This window comes from Anguilla anguilla, chromosome 7 (genome assembly GCF_013347855.1).
Source record: "Anguilla anguilla isolate fAngAng1 chromosome 7, fAngAng1.pri, whole genome shotgun sequence".
NCBI lineage: Eukaryota > Metazoa > Chordata > Actinopteri > Anguilliformes > Anguillidae > Anguilla > Anguilla anguilla.
In genome coordinates, this window is record NC_049207.1 from 6369642 (window position 1) to 6394065 (window position 24424).

Below are 24424 nucleotides of genomic sequence, written 5' to 3' on the forward strand. Positions count from 1 at the left end.
TTTTAAAAGACGTAGCTCTGCGCATCCAACATGTGCACAACTTTCTGCTCTCCGTTGACTACATTGGACTACAATCCCAGAATGCGTAACGAGTAGATACCTATGGTGGAGCGCAATGACTGAGGAGTATGATGAAGAGGTGGTGTTTGAGGTTCGTGCAACGTTTGCAGGTGTTTTGTTTATATGTGTGCGTGGTGTGGTAGTAGACACTGTGGAATTGTGCGTGTGCATTGCAAGTGTAACTAGCTGTAGCTATTAATATTGTCGATCCATTGCGGTCGCTATGTGTCACAAAGCCTGCTAGTCTGCTAGTGCGGTTTGAATGTTGACCTATTTGTTAACTAGCTGTCCTGCATGCTAACTAGCTACCTTGGCTGCCAGGTGTACTGTTAACTTGCTACTATGAAATACAGCTAACAGATAGTTAAGTGAGAAGCTAGCTATCTTTGTGGTTAGTTCGCTATGTTAGCATCGTTAGCCCATGGTCATGTTGAAGTCCGCGAGCTATTTGAATGACTTCAGATTTTACACTTATTTCAGAGCACATCCATGTTGTTTGCGTTATACTACTAGCCAGTGGTGTGTGGGTCATTACAGATCGCCGTAAATTATAGCTAGCTGACGTTGGCTACAACAAGCACTCGCTTGCTAAATCGTCTCAGTTGGGCTAATGTTCGGTAACCTGGTACTATAGTTGCCTGTAGCTAGCTTGCTATCTGGCAAAGTATAAACTAAGATAAAATCCTTGTGGTTTCACGTAGACTAACGTTAGCAAAGAGTGCTGCGTGGGAATCTATTGTTGAAATAGAGTCTGTGTTTTTTTAAAAATGTGTCTGATATGAACAGAGCAGATTTGGGTTCTCAGCAGTTACTGTTCACCATGGTGAGAGCAGTAGATCAATGCAGGCTGTTGGACATGTATGGGATGGGAATATTGGCATACTGAAACATCTCAGGGTCATGCAGTCCAAGGGCTTGGTTAGACACACTGATTTAACTCTTGTTGAGTCAGATTTGGTCCAGCACCGTACATATCCATGACACATAGAAGTGATTTGAAGAGTGTGAATATGCATAAGGCCTTTATATGGGTTACATTGGGGGGGGGGGGGTGCGCCATACTAAATTACTCCATTAAGCAGAATAATTTGATGGAGAGACGGTGAAATAGTATGTTGTTTATTTGTGATGTAATACCAGAAAAGGTGGCCATATTTGTATGCCCTAGAATATCAGTACTCTTCTGATTAATGTTCCCTAACATTGTATTATATGCACAGTGTAGGGCAGGAAAAACCTCATGAAATGACAACTGTGATGCAGCCTAAAAAGGTTAGGCTAGGCCTCCTCCATCTCATTAAACCAGAACAAGGCTGTTTGCCCTCGTGTGAAAATTCACCCCCCCTCCCGTTCAACCTGCAGAGATAGAGTTAAGCTCTTTATTGCAATCCATCTCAAATTATAAGCTGTGTTTCGTGGAGGCATTCATAAATATATGATTCCTTCATGAAACTGGAAGCTTTCAGCAAATCCAGATTTTTCTTTTCCGCAGTGCACGTTTCGGAAAACATGACAAAAAAGCGAAAAAGGAACAGGATGGTGGGGGTTGGATATCACTATGCGAAGAACACATCTCTGTTTTTTTTAGCCCTTCCTTTAGAATGAAAGATGGTTCTACCTTTACTCTATTTAAGAGTCATGTGATGGACACAGTTATGTTGCAATCATGTCCTTATAAATCCTGCAGTCTCTTATGGTTGAGTCATAAAAAGCAGTCTCTTTGTTTTGTTTTTTGTTTTTTTCCCCCCCGTCCAATACTTGATGGCTTTTCTGTGACATCATAAATGTGTTTGAGTCATGCTTGATTACTTGCACCTTTCGGGTTCTGAAATAAGCAGATCAGTGTGCAGAACAGCTCGATCTGAATGGGTGTGTGAGTAAAAATGTCCAAGGCTCATCCCTAACACCCACCCCCCTCACCCTTTCCCTCTCCAGAACTCTCCGCTGTTCCAGTACTTGCAGGATCTAGGACACACGGATTTTGAGGCATGTCCAACGGTGTCGCAAGAGGAAGAGCCGTGTGCGGGGGGAGGGGAGGGGCCCTTCCCACAGGAAGAGCCCTGCCTGTCCAGGGTGAGTGCCACCCTCTCCCGGTCCTCCTGACTCAGTTCCAGGCCCTTTCCTCTCCGCGTGGCCCCTCCTCGCTCTTTCACCCCATTCACTCTGCTCTTCCTTCTCTCGTCCTCCCCGTACCGACACCTGGGCCAGATGCCACCCCCCCCCCCGACGTACCCTCGTGCGACTAATGGGGCGGGGTCTGCGTCAGCTCGTTTTATGAGAATTGCTGTCGTCACATTAACGCCCCCTTATCAGAGTCACGCACGTCAGTCTGTGGACTGGGTCTGTGAGGGCAGAATGGATTTCCATGCTTATCAGGAGGAAACTGGCTATAGAAAAATGGCTACATATTCAAATTAAAACTTAGCCAGGGCAGGTGCATGGCAGGGAGAAAGGTGTGTGGGCACAGTGCGGTCTGGGTTGAAGAAAACATTTGCAACATAAAGGAAATGAACTCAAAAATGAGTTCTGCTCAGCTGAGGAGAATCAGGTTTTGCTGTTGCTGTAATGGTTCCTTTCTATTTTATGTCCTTGGTGTGAAGTCTGTGTCATAGCAGTTAAAAATGTCTTTTTCCATGCAATTAAAACCACTGTGTATTGGGTTTGGATGTGGATCTGAAGGACAAGAACAGAGGGAATAGTCAGCCCCACACTGAGCATGCTCAGAGTGTCTCTCTTCTGCCTCTTTTATATGGAACCCCTGCTGTCACATCCCTGCTGGTTCCTGTCACCATGTCCCAGACCCTGGGGCCATTAAATGCACTGCCTCGAGAAGGGCATCCGGGGTGTGTGTTTGTGTGTGTGTGTGCACGTGTGCGTGTGTGTGCTAAGACGTTAGCCTTACAGATTGTGTTTGAGCCCAGAGCTGAGCTCTTTCACCTGTTCAGCTCTGTTTATGTCTTGGTGCTAGTGAATGTAGAAAACAAATGTATAATTTTTATCCATTTTGTATTATTGTTCTGTTCATTTACGTTTTGATGGCGTGGGAGGTAAGATGGCGTCCCCAGCAGCTTTGGCGGTGCTTCTTTGAGTCCCGACTGCACACGCGCTCCTTTATCTCTGCGCTGCGAATGTTTTTCGTGCCCTTTTCGGAAAAAAAACCCTCCGCCGGTGCCCCCTCGTTTCCTCCGGGACCGTCCTGCCGGTGACACAGTCGCAGCGTGGAGCTGGAAGTCCGAGCGGTCTTCCTGGTGCGCTGCGCTTCCTGTATAAAAGAGCTGCCAAAACACATCTAAAACTGTTGCTTTCTCTGTTTTGTTTTTTTGTTTCCCCCCCCCCCCCCCCCCCCCCCCAGCTGCATGGTGAAGTGAGCAAAAAACAAAAAGGCTTTCAGTTAACAGTACTGCATTTCTGCTTGGGTAATTAGTCACTGCAGGCTAAGCATTTCGGCAGTGCTCAGCTTGTACACTTACCCGCATAAGGGCAGTGCACTCCTCCCTTATATGTTGTTGCATAATGTGTGTGTCTGGGTGAGATGAACCTTGATGGGCTTGTTCTCATCATATGACATTCTTATGTGCATCTAACTCAGAGCAAAATTCACTTTTCAATGCTGCTAAAAGTCTAACTCGCCAATTGAATCAAATGAGGGCCCCAGAATAAAACTGGCAGGCTGTAGCTTAATGCGAGCGTGAGGTGCGTATAGGGTAGCAGCTCTCTTTATTCCTGGAGGGTTGGTGTGCCTGTCGTTTGATGGTGTGGGAAACACTGATGTCTACTCCCATGGCTGTATGTGACCTTTTATAGGACATTATTTTAGTGAGAATGGACCAGGCTAACAGCGACAGGCTAACTAGAGACACGCGTTCTCAGTTTGATTGATTGTTTTGTGCAACTGGCGGCAGGGTGGTGTAAGGCTACGTCCAAAATGTAATTGGTGTCGATTGTAGTGTAAGTTGTAAGGCTTGTCTATCGATTGCCTTTGGACTAAAAACAAAATTGTCATTGGATTCTCTTTTGCAGAAAACTGGCTTTGTTTTTTTTGTTTTTTTAGAACTGCTGGGTTATCTGCAACCATATCATCCTGCTGCCAAAAGCAAGGCAGCTGGATATCTGTGCTACTGCTGGCTATTCCATTACATGACATTACATTAATTTAGCAGCCTGTTCAGAGCGACTAATGGTGCAGGAGAACATAAGTGCATTCACCTGGGGAGCAGAGCAAGACCTGAATAACAGCAGTTACAATCCCAGACCAGCGTGTGTACGTGCAGCATCTCTAAAGCCATAATGCGAGGTAATTATACTGACCAAATGCCAAAAACAGATCATTTCTCTAACAAGCCCTAAGAAGGAAACCATAGAACCATAAAAATGCACCCTAAAATCATAAAAAAATTACAAGCTGAATTAGTGCAGTAGGAGGGTAGGGCTGCGTCTATCGTGTGTTTAAATGATTGTAGTTATGACGATGACGGAGTCTTACCAGAGTTCGTCCACGTAGCACCAGCAGGGCAACACTGGGTGGATAGGCTCTCGTGTAGCACTGCTGGGTGTCCTTGGCAGGCGGGTCACGTGACTAACGACTTCAGAGCAACCGGAACCCGATCAGACCCAGGTAACGAATTGCACCGCTGCCCCTCCCCTTGTCAGCCGCTGCTACCTGGAGCACCTCTGTGCCTGCAGGCTGCTGAAGGAGCAGTACTGGGTCTCTGAGGCCTCAGGTGTAGTACCAAGAGCTTCATACCGCATCCCCAGGGCTTCAGGCGAAGTACCAGCTGCTCTTCATACCTCATCCTTAAGGCCTCTGGTGGAGAACCAGCTGCTCCGCTTCAAACCTCTTCCCTAAGGCCTTGGGTGGGGCTGCTCTACTTCGTACCTTATCTGAACTGCTACAAGAGACGATTCGGTCAGTTATCTACTCTGCTAAATGTGATTTACTGGCGCTGAGGTCATACGTGCTGGATTTTCACGTGCGGTACGGGGCTGTGTTGGGGTCGGTGCTTCAGGGCCAAGATTTCACAGGGTCACAAGGGGTTGTTCAGTGCCCCTCTTACTTTGGCTGGGGGGGGGGGGACTGCGTGTCCTGCTACGTTCCCATGCTCTCTAGACCTTTGGCATTAAACCTATGGGCTGAAACAGCCGTGGAGGAACCAGAGAGTCTATCGCTTTTAAGATGGAAGGATAGGGGAGGTGTGCGTCCGTGGCTTTATGAAAGTCGGGGCGTGGCATGGAGCCTGGAGCCTTTTTTTACGTGAGGGTCAGGGGGTACGTGTGGGTGCTGAGGTTTGTTAAATTTCACTGTGCACCAGCAGTGTAAAAGCAGGCCGTGTAACTGGATCGTAGAGTGCTTCGTAAAAATGTCCGCAATGAGGTGAACTACATCACCTGATAACTTCAACTGAGCGAGATTTCCCATCAGGCCTAGCTAAATTATATTTTATCTGTGAATACCATCTCTACCGCATGTGTGATGCAATGAAATAAGTATTCCAACCAAAGCAAATATTTGTGTTATATTCTGATATTGATTCAAAGAAACAAATTTGAAAATATCTAAAACGAAAATATCTAAAACAAATGTTTAAATGTGAATTCTAAAATAAATTTCAAACAATTTAGTGGTTCCCAAACTCATTAAGAGTCTTGCAGTTACTTGCAATTGCTCCTGTTTGCATTTTGGTGATAAGGACTTTGTAACATTTTTTTTATTTGTTTTGTGACCTACTAAAAGTAGCACTGAAATAGCATTGAAATCTGCCCTGGATTGAGTTCACTCTGAGCAGCCTTTCGCGCCGTCGGTGGCGACAACAAAGCAGCCGGAGTGCTCTTCGGTCCGCGCCGCGCTCAGAATGATAAAAACGAGCCTGAACAAGGAGCAGCCGGGAAACGATCAAAGCAGCGGCTGCTAGCCGGGCCTAGCGCCCGCAGCGGCGCTTTCTAGCCGTTACGCCACAGAGGAAGCTGCCTGAGGCCGAATTGCCGTAGTAAAATAAGTGGGCATAATCTAATCCCTCGTTACCAAGGTGACAAAGGGTGTCTCGTCAGCAAATGAGTAACAACAAACTGCATGCTGGTGTGAGATTTCACAACAGCCAGGAGTCCCCGTTAGGCCTTAAAGATGGATGTGAATTGAAAACTGGGGGAAATGCGCAGCTGTTTGGACCATGTGGTGTCATCTGATATTCTGGTCACTGCCAAAAAGCCCCCAAGTGCTCCCCGCCCCCCACCCCCACCCCCCCCCCCCCCTACAAACACGCCCACACGCTTGTGTGCGCACACTACTTTCATCAATGAATGTGAGAGTCGCCCCACTTTCATTAGTGAAATGGAATTACCCTTGGACCAGAGAGGTGCTGTGTTTCATTCGTTTGTTCCTGGTGTTCAGGCCTGCTTCAGGTTCAGGCCTGGCTGCAAACTGAACCTCTTCAAAACAAATTGATTTGCCAAATTTTTTTTTTCTCGTTCTCTGCTCGATGCTGGTAATAGAGCTGAAGATACATTCTGTCGTCTCCTCAGCTTGGCATAGAAAGGTCCGGTCAGAATTGTTCTGTCTGGTCTTCAGTAGACAACATAAATGGATCCCTGTGTGTGTGTGTGTGTGTGTGTGTGTGGGGGATCAATAGCATTGTGTCCTCAGGCTCCAGGGTCGGCAGCAGATGTGACAGCGCGGTCATCCATCCTGTCTGGACAGATGCTGACCTCGATCCATCGCGCCTTTGTTAACATTCCCCGTAAACGAACGAGGCCCACTACAGCTTCCAAACGTTACGCAACAAGATGGCCTCCCAGGAATTATGTTATCGGGGAAACATGCTCAAGGACCGTTTTGCTTTTCGTTTCGTGCCGATTCGAGGGGCCTCCCCTCCCCAAGTATTTGTGAGGTTGCGTCTGTAAGGCGATTAGTGGACTGCTAAGTTTGCTTCATTGTTGGCTGCTTTATGGACAGAGCGCATTCTCTGCATTGGTGAGCTGCTGGAGCTTGGCATCCCGGAAAAGGGAGCTTGATTGGGTGTAAACAGGGGTGTTTTCATGAGTTTGGGGGGGGAGGGTTGCCCTTCTGGAGGGGGAGAAGTATACAGAAGTGTGGGGTGGGGGGGGTGGGGGGGGGGTGGGGGTGGGTGGGGGGCAGTAACAGACAATCACAGAGGCATTATCGGCTTCTGAAAGGGCTTGTTTCCTGTGGCAGTTTACCAGGCGCCTGCATAAAGAAGCCTTCTCCCAGCATTGAGAAGCAGGACTGTGGGGACATGCAGAGTAGCTAATTTGCTCGTTGTGTGGAGGCCTGAGAAAAGCTGTGTGTGTTGTATGCAGTTTTCATGCGAGTGTCGCCGTCCCCCTGCGCGCGCATTCCCATGCGTTTAGACCCAGTCCCGCAGAAACATGCGACTCTTTCTCTCGCCGTGCCGGGAATGCGCAAATTCACATGCAGATCGGACTAGTGATGTAATCTGGATTACTTCTTCCCTGCTTTTCGGTTTAAAAAAAAAAAAAAAAAGGGGGGGGTTGGATGGATGGCCAGCCGGGTCGGTGGCTGGGAAAGGGAGGTGGTGTGTGTGTGTGTGCGTGTGCGTGTGTGTGTGTGTTTGTGTGTGTGTGTGTGTGTGTGTGTTCGCGTGTGGGAATCCGCAGACTTGTAGGGTCAGGCTGATCTCCTGTAGGGAACCATCTGCATTTTGTTACTGAGCACGTCTCTGACGGTTAGTCTGGACGTAACTCCCTCTCCCTCCCATCCCGCCCCACGCCCACCGCCCCCGGCCCCCCTACCCCTACCCCTCCCTCCTCTGCGCTCTACAGGACGGCCTCTTCTGGAGCCTGGCTGATGCCTTGTGGAGGCAGAGCTTCTTCCACCAGGGCGGCGTGGCTGAGCATCAGGAGCAGCAGCTGGTAAGCGGAGTCGCAGCCAGGGAGTCTGGGTAAAAGTACCGAGTGTAATAGTGTACACAGCTCTATCACTGCTGCCATTTTAGGAGCATTTGCTCCTCAAAATTGATGTGTGCTAACTTGAAATAAAAATGATAATTTGGGAGCACATCTACTAATTGGAATGCAATAGCGTGCTCCAAATTTTTTAGGTTATGAGCACGTGCACTCCTTGGAAAAAATCTTAGCATAGAGCCCTGCTATATCAAAGTTTCCGAACTCCAAACTTGCCTGAAATGCAAATCCTGTTAGGAAAGTTCCGGAATAATATGCGGCTGCCTGCCACTGCCTGAGAGGTAGTAGTGACCCCTGATCCCTGGTCATTGTTATATTAATTAATTAAATACAGTAGAACCTCGGAGATGTAGAGACCCTCTGTCCCTCCCTCCCTCCCTCCAGGATGCGGACTTTCGGCAGTACTCTCTCCGCACCATCCTGGAGCAGGACGTGCTCCTGCAGGAGGACGTGGAGCTCATCGAGCTGCTGGACCCCAGCATCCTCTCCGCGGGCTCCTCGTCTGACTCCGCCCCCGCCGCCGCCCCGCCCGCACCCCGCTTCCTGGCCACGCCCACCCTCTGGTACCCTCCCAGTCTGTCTGCTCTTCCTCTCTCACCCTTTCTCTGCTTCTTACTTCCTGTTCCTCCCTTTTCTTTATCTCCTGGTGTTCGCCGTCTGCATCTTTTCACACGGTAGCTAATTCTTTCTATCTCTCCGCCCCCCTCCTTCCCATCCCTCCCTCCCTCCCTCTCTCTCTCTCTCTGAGAAAAAACTCCATCCTGCAGACAGTAAATCTATAAATGAGAGCGATGCACAGCCTGACAGGATCTTTGCCTTGCCAGTGCTACCTCAATGAACTGCAGAGAGAAGCCTTAGTCCTCCGGTCTTCTTCATACATCTCTGTCTGCTCTGTCTCTCCTCCTTCTCTCTGATAACTTTCATTCTCCCTTATTCTCTTCCTCTGGCATAATTATATTATCAGCTTTGCTCAACTTCATTTTAATTAAAATTCTTTGGAACATTTGTGTGGTTGTGACATGTAACTCCCAGTAAGGCTAAGGGCATTCCTGTGTGTGTTTCCTACACGCAGGGACCTGGCGGTTCTGGCGGCGTTCGTGGCGGTGTTGGTGGCCTTGCGGTCCGCGGAGGGCGGGCCGGGCCCTCTGCTGGTGGTGCCCTGGCTCCTGGCGCTGGCTGCGTTCCTGGCGCTGCGGGGGGCGGGGCTGTGGCGGACGGGCAGCCTGCAGCGGCGCATGTGCGCCAGCGGGGGGCAGCTGCGGCAGCTGGCGCAGGACAGCCGCGCCCTCACCGGCCTGGCGCGCAAGTCCCTGCGCCTCCTGCAGGAGACCGAGGTCATCTCCCGCGGGTTCACACTGTAAGCGTCTCCCCGCTCGTCTCCCCCCCCCCCCCCCCCCCCCCCACCCACTGCTACGCTCCCGCTCTCCGTCTGACTCATAATGACCCCCCCCAGCCCTGATACTCTCTCACCCTCACACCCCTCAGTCCTCAAACTGTCCCACTGTCTCCCACTGTAATCCTTGACCCTTTGAAGAGTAGGTTTTTTGGAACGTGCCCCCCCCCCCCCCAAAAAAAATTTGAAGTCGGTGTTCTGGAACTCCATTGCTTTTAATTATCAGGAATGATTGTTACATCAGCATTAGAATGTTCCATTAAGAACACTCTAATCATTCTAATCACGTGATCTTGCTCCTGAAAGTTTTCCATTTGGGCTGCCCAATTTGATTCCTGGAGATCTACCTATCCTGTAGATTGCCAGTGAAAGGGTTCGGCCGTCCTGCCTTTAACTGCCTGTCTCTACCCCCCCCCCCCCCCCCCGCAGTCCCCCCCCCGCCACTCTTAACACCCTCCCTCCCACATACACCCTACTGAACGTCACCCCACAGATTTCAAGCACCCATCCCTAACCCTAGACAACATTTTGGCTGCACTGCTCCCTCTAGTGGTAGAACCTACAGCCTTTTACTTGCAGTCCTGGTTCAACAACTATTCTGCTTTTGCTTGTTCTTAGCAGCGGCTTTTCCCTGCTATGCTGTGCATCCTGATAGACACGGGCGTCAAACTGAATTCCCAGGGGGCCGCAGTGTCCGGTGGTATTTGTAGTTTCATTTCTATCAGCTGCAAATTAAGGCCTTGAGAACAAGGTGCGTGGATTCTTCAGCCAATCAAATGACTTAAATCAGTGGTAGCCAACCCTGTTCCTGGAGATCTACCATCCTATAGGTTTTCATTTCAACCCAAGTTTGGCACACCTAATTTTGCTAAATAGCAGCTCAATGAGATCTCTGGCTGTTGCGTGAGGTTTGTTCTGTTAGGGCTGAAGTGAAAACCTACAGGACGGTAGATCTCCAGGAACAGGGCTGGTTACAGCCAACTTAAATGTGGTGCCAAGAACACCCAGACAACCATTAGACACTGCGGCCCTCCAGGACTGGAGTTTGACACCTGTGATAATAGGTGGTGTCTGTGTTTATCTGTACTTTGTATGTGCTTCGTAGGTAGAAAAATGCAGACTGTATGTCAAACCATGCATTTTAATCGCTATGTGTACCATAGAGATGTGTGCAATGTACCATAGAGATGTACTATGTGTACCATAGAGATGTGTGCAATGTACCATAGAGATGTGCTGTGTATATCATAGAGATGTGGGTGATGTACCATAGAGATGTGCTATGTGTATCATAGAGATGTGAGTTATTTACCATAGAGATGTGCCCAATGTACCATAGAGATGTGCCATGGGTATCATAGAGATGTGAGTCATGTACCATAGAGATAAGCCCTGTGTACCATAGAGATGTGCGCAGATCTGTGTTTGTGTGTGGTGACAGAGCTGGTCTGGGGACGTCTGCACAGTTGTATCACGTGTCACTTCTCAAGTTTGCTCGACAGGGTCAGTGCGGCCTGTCCGTTTAGCAGAGCAGGGCACCCCCGCAGCCAGCAGCTGCTGGGCCTGAGGAAGGCCTCCTACCGGACGCTGCGCTCCGCCTTCAGGGCCTCCCGCCTGGCCACCTGCCACATGCTCAAGTCATATCCTACTGCCCCGTGTCCCCCCCGTCCCGCGCCCCCCCCCCCCGCGCCCCTCCGCCCCGCTGGTACAGGATACGGGACCGCTCCCCGCCCAGGGCGGCCCGCAGCACAGGGCCGGAAAGATCCTCTCGACCTGCCCGTCTTTCCCTTCCTCTCTGCGCTCTCTTTCCCTCTCTCTCTCTCTCTCTCTCTGTCGTTCCCTCCCACACTCCCTCCTTAGGGCCTGATTTATTATTATTATTGTTTTTTATTAAATAACCTTTATTTATACTGGAGCACACAGGCTGATTTACAGCAGTGCCCTCCATCCCCTCATTCGGGCCTTTCTGTGTGGAGTTTCTAAGATTTACCAAGACCTTTAGCATGTGCAAAACCGCACGCAAAACTCATAACATGACCTATGATTGGTGCAAAATAAATACCATGCCCAACCATTGGTCATGCTATTGGCTTCTGAGTGTGTTATAAGGTTTTAGTAAAGTAAACGATGCGCATGGTACTGGGCTTTATCTGGGCTGCAGAGCTGTGTGCGTTTCCCTTAACCCTTTCCACGTATCCCATGGACTCCGAAATCGACAATGTGACGAACTACGTGTCCACGGTTCCCCTGAAGGAGCTGGGCCTGGGCCTGGGGGCGGAGCATCTGACTGACGAGCAGGTGCAGGAGCTGACGGACGACTACAGCCTTCCCGCGCTCAAGGTGTGCGTCTCTCACCTGTAGCGTTCCCTCTCCTGTCTCTCTACCTGTCACGCCTCACCTGTCGCTGTGACTGCGATGTCAGACCTCTCACCTTAGCCAATCGAGAGCCATATATCCTCTTTCTTGTCTGTCAGTTTGCAGCTGTTACTCCTGCTGGTTTCTCCTCAGGTTTCACACACTCACTCACCCCCTCCTCTCTACCTCCTCTGCTCTTCACGCTTTCCATTTTACCCCTCCTCCTTTTTAAAACATTTCTCTCCCTGTTTTCATACTGTGGTCTTCTCTCCCCTATGTCTGTGGGCATTTTCCCATAATCCTCTGCTCTGCTTCTGCTGTGAAGGCAGGAGCTGTGCTGTTGGTCTTATTTCTCTGGGACCTTACAGCTTGATTATTTAAAGTAAAAAATAAAATAAAAAGTTTAATTGAAGATTTTTTGTTGGGTGCACTTGTATGGACAACCTTGTTGAGTTTTTCTGCTTTCCAGGAACACTTCTGTTGATTCTGGCTTGTCCTCTTTGGTGTGTCATCTGTACAATTGATTGCTGTCTGAGCTGAAGCCTCACAGTGAGTTGCCACGTTGGTTTGCCTTTGCTCTGATTGTCCCTGTGGTGTTGCCGTACGTGCAGGTGGTCTTCCAGCTGTGGGTGGGGCAGAGCTCGGAGTTCTTCCGGCGGCTGGCCCTGCTGCTGTCGCCGGGCCGGGACGAGCGGAGGGAGGGGGCCGGAGACGGCGACGGCGGGGTCCCGGGGCAGCGGCGGTGCCGGCGGCCCGCCCACCAGGTGGTCGCCGAGGTGACGGGGCCCCTCGTCCGCGCGCTCTCGGGTTGCCTGGGCAACCTGCGGCGCAGCTACGACTTCCACCGCTACTTCGAGACGCAGCGGCAGTCGCAGGGGAGCGGGCGGGCCCGCGTCGCGCGGCAGAAGTGCCGCGAGCTCAACAGCCTCCACGCCTCCGTGCGCAGCCTGCAGCTCCACCTCAAGGCCCTGCTCAACGAGTGGGTAACCCCCGGCTCCGCCCCCTCACAGGCCTCAGCCAATAACCTGCCGCTTTATACCCGGCTCCGCCTCCACACCGGCTTCAGCCAATAACCTGCCGCTTTACACCCGGCTCCGCCTCCACACCGGCGTCAGCCAATAACCTGTCGCTTTATACCCGGCTCTGCCTCCACACCGGCTTCAGCCAATAACCTGCCGCTTTACACCCGGCTCCGCCTCCACACCGGCGTCAGCCAATAACCTGTCGCTTTATACCCGGCTCCGCCTCCACACCGGCGTCAGCCAATAACAAGGCACCACCGCACTGAACATGTACAGGCTGCACCCTGCCTGCCTCCCCCTAAAACCCAGGCTCTCGCCCCCACCGTTTCTCCAGCTGTCCATTTAGAATGGCCAGGAAAGCAGCTGACCGCTATAGAAAGACCCACCAATTGACTTTCGGCTTGGGAGCGGAAACGCAGACCAATTGGGCGCCAGCGAGCGGGCCTCAGGAGCAGGTGCGCTAGGCTAACTGAGAGGTGCAGCTGAGGGCAAAACTGATAGTCGGGGGGACGGGGTGCCAGGAAGAGGGCTGTAGAGTAAAGCTCAGCAGGCGGGAGCACTGCCCTGAGGACGCTCGGCGGTGTTTTGAGCCCTCAGCATTGGCTTCCTGGCAGCTGCTGCCCTCCAAGAGTATGATCCAATCACAGCAAACCCTGCCTTCATTCAGACTGCTATAATTTCCTTTCTAACTGCTGTGCTGTAAAGCCTGTCTGCTAGTCCTCGCCACTTGGAGGTCAGCTGCCAAAGTTAGACTCACTTAGCTAACATAAATTTGCAAAGACGCTTTTAACTTTTTTTATTTGCTCAGTCTCTTTAACTCCAACCCCCTTCCCCCCCCCCCCCACAATTTCCACTGGGTCACACCCCATACTGCCCCCCCCCCACCCCCCTTCTGTTCTGTTTCACCAGGATGATCATTCTGGAGGACGAGCTGGAGAAGCTGATGGTTTCCCGGGAGACGACGGAGGTGACGGACAGCGGGTACCAGGAGCTGCAGGACAGGCTCCGCCTCCTGCAGCCGCACATGCAGGCCAGCTCCACCTGCTGGGACGACACGGTGGCGCAGGTGGAGCGCATGCTGCGCCGCGCCGGCAGCCGCCCGGACGACTCACTCGCAGGTGAGTCCCGAAACGAGTCACCTGTGAAACTCACAAACGCGACCAACTCACAGGTGAGTCCCGAAACGAGTCACCTGTGAAACTCACAAACGCGACCAACTCACAGGTGAGTCCTGAAACGAGTCACCTGGGAAACTCACAAACGCGACCAACTCCCAGGTGAGCCTCAAAACGAGTCACCTGGGAAACTCACAAACGCGACCAACTCACAGGTGAGTCCCAAAACGAGTCACCTGGGAAACTCACAAATGCGACCAACTCACAGGTGAGTCCCAAAACGAGTCACCTGGGAAACTCACAAACGCGACCAACTCACAGGTGAGTCCAACACGAGTCACCTGGGAAACTCACAAACGCGACCAACTCACAGGTGAGTCCAACACGAGTCACCTGTGAAACTCACAAACGCGACCAACTCACAGGTGAGTCCCAAAACGAGTCACCTGTGAAACTCACAAACGCGACCAACTCACAGGCGAGTCCCGAAACGAGTCACCTGGGAAACTCACAAACGCGACCAACTCACAGGCGAGTCCCGAAACGAGTCACCTGGGAAACTCACAAACGCGACCAACTCACAGGTGAGTCCCGAAACGAGTCACCTGGGAAACTCACAAACGCGACCAACTCACAGGTGAGTCCCAAAACGAGTCACCTGTGAAACTCACAAACGCGACCAACTCGCAGGTGAGAAAAAGGGTTACAGATGAACCCCACATAGGCAGCCAACTCCCAGGTGAGTCCCGAAACGAGTCACCTGTGAAACTCACAAACGCGACCAACTCACAGGTGAGTCCCGAAACGAGTCACCTGTGAAACTCACAAACGCGACCAACTCACAGGTGAGTCCTGAAACGAGTCACCTGGGAAACTCACAAACGCGACCAACTCCCAGGTGAGCCTCAAAACGAGTCACCTGGGAAACTCACAAACGCGACCAACTCACAGGTGAGTCCCAAAACGAGTCACCTGGGAAACTCACAAATGCGACCAACTCACAGGTGAGTCCCAAAACGAGTCACCTGGGAAACTCACAAACGCGACCAACTCACAGGTGAGTCCAACACGAGTCACCTGGGAAACTCACAAACGCGACCAACTCACAGGTGAGTCCAACACGAGTCACCTGTGAAACTCACAAACGCGACCAACTCACAGGTGAGTCCCAAAACGAGTCACCTGTGAAACTCACAAACGCGACCAACTCACAGGCGAGTCCCGAAACGAGTCACCTGGGAAACTCACAAACGCGACCAACTCACAGGCGAGTCCCGAAACGAGTCACCTGGGAAACTCACAAACGCGACCAACTCACAGGTGAGTCCCGAAACGAGTCACCTGTGAAACTCACAAACGCGACCAACTCACAGGTGAGTCCCGAAACGAGTCACCTGGGAAACTCACAAACGCGACCAACTCACAGGTGAGCCTCAAAACGAGTCACCTGGGAAACTCACAAACGCGACCAACTCACAGGTGAGAAAAAGGGTTACAGATGAACCCCACGTGGGCAACCAACTCGCAGGTGGGCCAGAAGCAGACTTAACATACACACACAGATGAAACATGTACAGGTGACACAGCGATGGTTTAAACACAGATAAAAACAGATTAAGTGCAGGTGGGGAAAGCAGACGATGCGTTCAGACGCAGCTGAACAGCATACAGGAAACGCACTGGAGAATCATGCAGAGATGGAAAGCACGCAGGTACAGGCTGTTTTCTTTCTACTGCAGAGTGCAGTCCAGTACAGAACCCAGCGGTCCACTCAAAATGAAGGGCTGCAGTAGACTTTCAGAAACACAGGCGCTGGAGAGCTTGTTCTGAAAGATAGTGAATCAGCAGAACTCTTAAGAGGTGAGGGAGTCAGGCTCCCATCGTATGAGCAATCAAATCTTCAGTCACTCTCGCTGCGGTGTTCCGTAGGAGAGGTAAGAAAACGCACCAGGGGACCAAAATCACTTCTCAGGCCCTTCTCTTCCTCGCCCGTGAGAGCTTCTTTAGTCAGCCCTCCTGTGTGGGCCGGTCGTTGTGTCCCGCGGTCTGACGGCGGAGTTCAGGATCGCTGCCGGTTTCCCGCCGGATTGAGTTTCTGCCCCCCCCCCCGGCCCAGATCAGAGGTGCCGGAGAAACGAGGGGAACAGTGGGCCGGATTGCAATCTGAGACCGTTGCCGTGGGGTCAGGTGTCAATCGAGATTCGCCCCGGTGGGTGGCGTGTAATTGAGAGACATGGAGCACGCAGAACCCGTGGGACCCGCCCCTCGGAGACGAATCAGACGTGGATGTGCGGGGGGCTGAGGTTGCCAAGGCAACGCTGAAGGAATATCATCTCCGCCTCAGACGGGTGCCTCAGCTTGGCCATCGGCAGCCCAAATTTGGTGGGGTTATTCACCTTATCAGTTCCCTAAATCAAATACATGTCCAAGCTCCGGTGTTGCGAAATCCGAATATTTCCTCCATTTTTAATGTAGCTCGTATTCTACTGATCTCGTCTCGTCAGTCTCTGATGCTGCTGGCAGCGTTTAAATTTCCGTCGATCTTTTTACGACCCCGTGAACCGCTCTTGCCGAAGCCCTCCGGGCGCGTTTGTATGAATCATGGCTCCGTTGCTGCGCCCCCCCCCCCCCCCCATCTGTTTCCACTTACCTGGACGAGCGCGGGAGCAGACGCTGTTTCACAGGCCCATCTGGCGCTCGTCTGCTACAGGCGCTTATAAATCGAGGGGGGGGGAATAACGTAGCAGTCATCCGCAGGTCAGGTGCACTGTAAGTCCAGACCCGTAATTCACAGGAAAATAAATCATTATTTGCATAGTCATGTTTAGGAGAGATGTTGCATTGTTTCCACTTTTTGCATAATGTATCCGTTTATACAGACGGACTGTATACTATAGTGATTTACATGAAGGCTGTTTGTCAGTAATCCCACCCTGCGTACACTTGGCCTCTCTCTCTGTTATTACTGAATCGACCTCCTGAACGTATCCAAATGTTTTATTCGTCTTAGTGCTGCCAGGATATAACACATTGCAGGGGATTGTCCTGCCGGTCTTATACTTCAGCTTCTTTCGTCTTTTGACTGCGGCTTTGACGTGCTGCCTTGAGCTTGTGGAGGTGAAGTATCACCCCGCAGCTTTAAAAGGTGGACAGCCACATTGGACACCTTGTGTTTTCATTGAATAAAGTTTTTTCAGTAACATTTTGAATATGTTGCATAACATTCTTTCAGTGTCACTGCTAAACTGAAATTACTGATTGACACAAGGACATAATAATGTGATGGCTGGGTTTGGGGATTTGCTGACTGTTTTCAAATTTAGCAGGACAAGAATAAGCGAAGAAGCTGATGGTGTTGTGTGTGTTGGTGAGGTGCCTGTTTTACGAGCTGCTGTGCGTTGTAAGGACATGTGGACCTGTGGACTCACCTGTAGTCTGAACGTTTGTGACAGGTACCCCTGGAGAGACGGAGGAGAACGCCAGCCCGTTGCTACCCACACCTCCCCCAAAAATCACTTTCATCCAGGACAGGGATCCCGTCCCAGAGGAGCAGGTACTCGTACCGGGGGGAGGGGGGAGCGTGGAGTAATTTATTGTATAGTTAGTGTGTGGTGGTTTCTAATAGGCTCCAAGTTTGATTTGTGTGTGATTTATATTATTTCTTAGCCTAACTCTAACCCTAACCCTTCGCTGAGTTCTTGTGCTCATGTTATTACAGAACTGAATTTCCTCCTCCCTCTTGAGAAGCTAGAGAATAGAAAGTAATTTAAATGTATTCAAGTTTATGAACTTTTCAGTGTCCATATCACTATGCTAGGGCGTGACCTGCTCAGAAAGCCAAGCTGTCGTGCTGTACGTGTCTGGAGTCTAGACTTGTTCCCGTGTGACTGTATGAAGTGTATATTATAAATGGCCAGTGCTATGACTTGCAGCAGATGTGCCTCCTCATAACTGGAGCCTGTTGGACAACAGTTCTCTCAGCTCAGAATATTTGATTCCATTTTCCTTGAGAGAAATCCAAAAAGTGTAAAGGGGGATGCCTGTGTAGCAAGAGCCAATGCCGAAAGGTAGCATTAGATGAAATTGATATCACACATGAAAGGGTCATAATAGGACCAGAAGAATAGGAATTGGGATGAATTGTTTTGGTCAGAGGGATTTGATTGGCTAAGTGAGCAGAGGTGAGCTGAGGCGCTTTGAGACATGACGACGACGACGACCTCTGCTTCCCGATTGGCCAGGAGCTGGAGGCCTACGTGTCGGACTCGGACTCGGACGAGGAGTGGCGGGGGCCGCTGCTGGACCTCCTGTCCCCGGAGGAGCGGGAGCGGCAGCGGCGGGAGAGGGAGGAGTCCCGGCGGGTGCTCCTGGAGCTGAAGTCCGTCCTGGGGATGCGCGCGTCTGATAAGGAGCGCCAGAAGTGGAAACAGCTGCTCTTCAGCGACCAAGGTGTGAACAAGCGGTCAAAAACACATACACGCGCACACACGCATATATGCACACACATACACACAGACAGACACGCACACACATGCCCACAGACAGACAGACACACACACACGTGCACACACACAATCTGACACACACACCCACAGTGACATACTCACACCCACACAGACAGAGGGGAAAATTTGCCTCTGTATGTCCTTCCGTCCAGTGTCCTTTTGTGGAACATAACTGTGATGTGTAGTGAGGGCTCCCTGTACCAGCCTTTGCCAACTGGGAGTGAATAGTTTCTAAAGGCTGGGTAGGCCTGGTGCAAGGCCTGTCATGTGACTCAGACTCTCTTCCTGTCATGTGACTCAGCCCCTCTTCTTCTCCTGTGTCCTCCCCCAGCCGCCCTGAACACAGCACTGCCTCCTGAGCCCACAGAACCTCAGAGACCCTCTGACCCGCCAGACCAGCCGCAACCAGCGAGCGGAGAGAGCGACCGTGCGGCGGACCGTCCGGACCACCGGGGGCACCCCGACCCCCCTCCCGCGCAGACGGAGTTCAGCTGCGGAAGCTCCGAAACGGGGCGGGAGACGGCCCGCGCGCCGGCCCCCGACGGCAAGGCGGAGACCCTGCACTACCAGTACGACGGCTCGGCGGGGGCGGAGCCGGGGGCGGAGCGGAACGGCGCGGATTGGCCGTTCGTGGCCAGGGTCCCGGCCGTCACGGTGATGGACAGGCTGACGGAACTGCACGGCTCGGCCACCCTCAGCTTTAGCTCCGCCCTCGCGGCCCAGGTGGCCGCCCGCTCGCACGCCTTCGCCAACATGGAGGAGCAGACCTTCGGAGACGAGGAGGAGGAGGAGGAGGAGGAGGAGGGAGAGCGGGAGGAGGGGCAGGAAGAGGATGGGCAGGAAGAGGATGGACAGGGGCTGGAAGAGGATGTGATGTCACAGCCCAGGACATCGAGGCAAACAGATCAGGACTAAGGATATTAGGAGTTGTGCTTTATATTTTTTTTTAATGTACAGCCAGGATATTTATTTTGACAGTTTTCTGTTATTTATTGAGGCTTTTTCTTGTTTTGAGTTGCGATGTATTTAGGAGTGTGTCATTTGAATTTTTTTGTGACTGATTTTGCACTTTTTGCTGTTCATCATTTGTAAGATTTGTCATAAATTTGTCAAGGTTTCATCCTGTTACAATCTAACGTGGCCCTTCTTGAGTCAGGGTTCAGCCCTCAATCGCAGCTACGGTTACGGTTAGAGGCCAGCCCCTACGCAGCACCCTCCACACAAAGGTCAGAGGTCATCGGCTGGCACAGGCACATCTTAAACTGTAACTATACAGGAAATCCTCACGTCTTGTTACAAGATGTCTTTTTAGTTTATTATCTTCATGCCATTCTTTTGTTCACCAATTGAGGTGGTGTCATGAAGTTTTCTGTTTTTTGGGGGGATTTTTTTGTTGTTGTTTTTTTACATTCACTACAGTTATTAGATTGTTACATTAATCATTTTCTTCCTGGAAGAGGATTCTGCTCGTAGCATGATTGTGAGTATAGTCATCATATTCAGTATGAACTGCTTGGTGAACACAGGCTGCTAATAGACTGGAAGTGTTGATGTTGAAGTTGTTAGGACTGAGGTGTATTCTACCTCAAAAATGTGTTCCAGTGGATGGGAACTTTGTTTTATGTCCCGCTACATGGCACGTTTCACAAATTGGTCTGCAAAGTACTGTGAGCTCAGTGGAATGTCTGGAGCTTCTGAAGATAGATCGGTAGATCACACTCTTAACTTTGGTCATTCTGAGGCGAATGAACGTTGATTGTCCACATGATGTGTTAACCACAGTGTTAGCTCGCAACATTCTGTAAAATTCATTTCCTATTCCCGTCCAAATTTGAGCCTTAAAATGGTACAGTTGTTTGTTTCACAGTGAGAGGGAAGCGAAAACTTTTGACTACCTGAGATGGACAGTTCACCGGGAAGGCCTCAGTTTAGCCTGTTCTGTAGCACACCCACGTCATTGGGATGAAAGCCTTGAGCCGAACCCTCCTGAGTTTTTGGGATCGGTACCTCGCCTACTTCTCCATTACGGCACGCCTGTTCCTCCCCCTGGCCCATCTCGCACTGCCACCTGCTGTTGACCAGCTGAGTTGCGTTCCTGAAAGACGAGCAACGTGGACTTCTAAATCCTGTTTTTTTTTTTTTTTTTTTGGTGCGTCACAGTCGGGTTTGGAAACCGTCCGGTTACCCAAGAGGCAACAGTCCCGGTCCGCCCCGGTGTGTCGGCAGCACGTCAAGTGCGGACTGCCGTCTGGTCCAATCCGTGTTGTCCGTATCTTCTCCTGTGTTGTCTCTTACATTTTATTTGAGCAATAAAATAATGTTTTAAGAACAGTTTGCTGTGTTCCGTTTGCTTTGACTGCACTTCCTGTGACCACGCCCTTTGGGTGGGTTATGAGTATGGTAGTTTGCTCAGGGCCTCTCAAAGCAGCCTGGGAGTAGGGTTTGGGTTCTAGCCCTCTGGGCATCTTCCCACAAGCACTCAGCTCAGCTCCCTGCTGAAGTGACAGATGGTTAAATGGGGAGGGGTGGTATTTTCCACACTACACCCATAAAAGCCAGTGATATTCCTCAAAACATGGAAAATTGAGAAATGTTCACATACAACCCTCTCTAAGTGACCAATGATGCCATATTTGACCTTCGGACTTGAAATGATTTGAGGGCTCTGGCCTGGAAGAGAATGGAGATATAATGGGCAGTAGAGGTCACTGGGTCACTTGTCCCATACTGCACTGCTCTATGACAATATCCCCATTGTGGGTACTTGTGATGATAATGGAATTGATCCTGTCGTTTCCCCTGACCATCTGCTACAGTGACACAAGGGCAATGTTCCATTATGCCCATTGCCATCCCAAATGTTCTCCCTCCCCTCCTGGAGTGTGGGGAACTGGAGAATGGGGTGTTGGAGAGTAGGCGTTAGCCCTAGAGTTTGACTTCCAGTATTATTTACAGAACAGCTACGCCTGGAGTGTCCAGTCTTACCCAAAAAGGATAAGACTTTTGAAAACAAAAACCTGGCACCCACACCAGCGCTTTTCAGGTAATATTGGACACCCCTGAGCTAGACCCATTGGAGATTTTTTTTTCCCCCCGAAAAACTGCTTCCCTGTTGGTCATGTCTGTTCATATAAAGAGGGAGCGAACGGGGTGTGGTCTCAAGTTTATTGAAGCAAAGGCTTCACAGATCTGCATCTGCAAATAATCAACTCGCAAGAGCCTTATATTATTTAAGCAACATTTTTTTTATATTTTAGTACCGGACTCATTCCGTGTCGTGGGTTGGTAAACCAGAGCTTTAAAGTGGGACGTGCCACCAGGAACCATAAATTTTAACAGACTACCACCAAGGCCGTTTTTTGTAAGGCCATTTCTACTGTGGTCAAGTGCCTTCAATTGTTGTCCTTTGGTGGGCTCCCACTCATTCTGAGTGCTGGGATGGCGGTTTACCGCTCAGACGCAACATGAGACCCCCTCAAATAAACCGAGGACGGACGCCTCCAATAAAAATCCAACGTGACTGAAGCTAAAGCTACCAGGAGACGTACACGAGACAGGAACCCCCCAGCTCCTCTCTAATTTAAAAATAAACCCTTTTTAAACCCCTTTTTCTTTTCTCGGTTTATCCTGCGGATAATCGTCGGGCGTGTCGCGTATTGATCTCGGCGGGCATTTTGTGCTCCGCGCGCGAGACGATTTGGGCCCTCGATCAGAAAAGCCCTTAAAAGGTAATACAACATCAGAGCGAGAGAGAAAAAAAGAAAAGGCCTCTTCCTCCAGGTAAGGCTAAAAGTGTCTGATTTGCTAGTGTTGGCCCATCGGGCCATCAGAGGAAATCCAGAGAAAGGGAAAATGGGAGGCATTAAGACTCCCTTCAATAGGGCTGGGTTTGAGTGCAGCCCCCCCCCCCCCCCAGGGGAGAGGCCTGCATTAAGATGATCCCCCCCTCTGCTTCCTGGAGCAGGTTTAGTGTGGGGGAGGGAGGCGGCTAAAAGGGTTTGTGGTCAAAGGGGGATCAGATCCTCGGCAGATTTCCCCAGACAGACACAGAAAGGAAGGAGAGTGGTGGGGAAAGCACCAGGGGTGTCAGTGAAAGGGCAAAGGAACGGGCCTTTTTGGATGCAAATCTGATGAGATCTCACAGTTGAAGTTTTAGTGTGGTATCTGAATAGAAGCGTGTGTGTATGGTCTGTGTGTGTGTGTGTGTGTGTGTGTGTGTGTGCGTGAGAGAGAGTGTGTGTGTGTGTGTGTGTGAGTGGGAGTATGAAAGAGAGTGTGTGCGAGTGTGAGTGTGTGTGTGTGAGAGAGAGAGAGAGAGAGTGTGTGTGTGTGTGTGTGTGAGTGGGAGTATGAAAGAGAGTGTGTGCGAGTGTGAGTGTGTGTGTCAGAGTGTGTGTGTGTGAGAGAGAGAGAGAGAGAGAAAGTGTGAATGTGTGTGTGTGTGTGTGTGTGTAGTAAGAAACTGTGTATACATGTCTTTGACAGGCAGCACACTGCACTAAGGGTTTGTGTGCAAATACAGAGTCAGCTGCCCAACATACCTCTTAGCGTTATGGCTACACCAGTCTCCACTGAGTAACATTCACTCTATAGTCTGGCTCCGGTTTCAGTCTTTCAGACCAAACAGGTCATGGCCTCCATTCAGCAAATCGCTACTGACCCCGTGATGAAAAGCCAGAGCTCACTTCAGTCTCCAAGTCTGACACCTGTTTGGACCATTAATCTGCAAAGCAGCGACAGCCAGAGAGCCTGAGCCGTCTGATATGCTGTTAAAACAATCAATCACAAATAGATGCAAAGCTCAGACTCTGACCTCTGGCTTAATTTCTCAACTCAAAACAAAATGAGCACAGATAAGTTTTATCTTTGGCCCAATACTGGAATTGTGTGTCTTTAAGGATGGAGATTATAATCAACTCAAACAATATTTCTAGCTGGGGCACGTAAGTCAGCCCTGTAGTAAACTGGTTGACCCTCTGCGTGTTAACTTGGACAGCACTCCACTGGTGAAAATGTGGTACTGCACCCTGGTGTACTGCAGTTATTTTGCTCAGCAAATAATCACAACAGTAGGCTCTGCATTCTAAGCAAATGGCCATCCCCAGTACAGTGGATCAGTTCCCCTGGTGACACACTCTGAGACACACTCGTCTGTGGTTTGATAAGAACATCTGCTAAATGCTTAAAATTGAGTTTTCTTCTACCCTTCTTGACCAGGTGTTTTTTTCCCCCACTAAAGAATTCTTGCTTATGGGAGATTAAAAACCCAGACTTGTTTCTGTGTGAAAATACTACAGGAAACAATTTCTTAACATTTTTTGGGCCTGTTACTCCTTTGCTTTTGAGATAGCCAGTCAGCAGCTCTTTTCTAACTCTTCCCAAACCCGACAGAATTTTACAACTTAAATGAGCCCCATAAAATTAAACCGAGCCATTTCAAAAAGCGTCAGAACTGCTGCCACCTTATGGACAGTGCAAGTAATGACATTTCATGAATCTACATCCATATGATATAATGGTGGGGGTGAGATAATTCAGGACACTGAAGTGAAGTACATATTATGGATAAAATGCTAAGATAAATAAGATTATGTTCGGTTTCATTGCCCGATCCCAAGCAGTCTTGGTTTATTGTTGTTTATAACTTCTGGAACGGGAGCAGGGAGAAAAGAGAAGAAGAAAATAAAGTGCAGGAATAGCACTATCATAGTTTCTTTGGTAATAGAAAATCACCAGGAACATGTCTGGAGTCAGATCTATTGTGACTCTTGAGCAAAGCACTATGGAAATGTCACTCTTCAAATACAGAAGTCCAAGTGACACTTCAGGGAGAACACCCAGACAATTCAGGATAGGCACTTTACCGACTGCTCACTTGAACCAGCCAAAAAGTGAGCTGCACTGACAGTTGTCTCTGTGTTGTCTCTGTGTCATATAAAATATCTACTGTGACAATGGAGGGTATTCAGTTCACCTATGTGTGGTTACTTGTGAGTGATCATCTCTAAGTTTACACATGATTGTGTATGTGTGTGTGCC

General features: G+C 50.2%; 1 protein-coding gene across 2 annotated transcripts; it reads left to right on the top strand.

Annotated features, from left to right (window-relative positions):
* Positions 1 to 20716, top strand: vezt (vezatin, adherens junctions transmembrane protein). 2 transcript variants are annotated; one of them, XM_035426011.1, is made up of 12 exons: positions 1 to 151; positions 1996 to 2133; positions 7855 to 7944; positions 8380 to 8558; positions 9068 to 9352; positions 10879 to 11028; positions 11581 to 11728; positions 12355 to 12722; positions 13675 to 13883; positions 17333 to 17433; positions 18122 to 18329; positions 18717 to 20716. In XM_035426011.1, exons 1-12 carry the CDS (start codon positions 116 to 118, stop codon positions 19298 to 19300), a joined length of 2496 nt encoding a protein of 831 aa, XP_035281902.1. In that variant the 5' UTR covers positions 1 to 115; the 3' UTR covers positions 19301 to 20716. The 2 variants fall into 2 exon arrangements, with proteins under 2 accessions (XP_035281902.1, XP_035281903.1); XM_035426012.1 differs by having other exon boundaries at positions 10891 to 11028.
* Positions 20717 to 24424: the final 3708 nt, after the last annotated feature.

Bases quoted from the DNA above. Each gene is read 5' to 3' on its own strand.
- vezt (XM_035426011.1), top strand. From the start codon at position 116: ATGACTGAGGAGTATGATGAAGAGGTGGTGTTTGAG. The intron at 11,729-12,354 runs GTGTGCGTCTCT...CCGTACGTGCAG, and splicing joins ACAGCCTTCCCGCGCTCAAG to GTGGTCTTCCAGCTGTGGGT. The intron at 12,723-13,674 runs GTGGGTAACCCC...CTGTTTCACCAG, and splicing joins CTCAAGGCCCTGCTCAACGA to GATGATCATTCTGGAGGACG.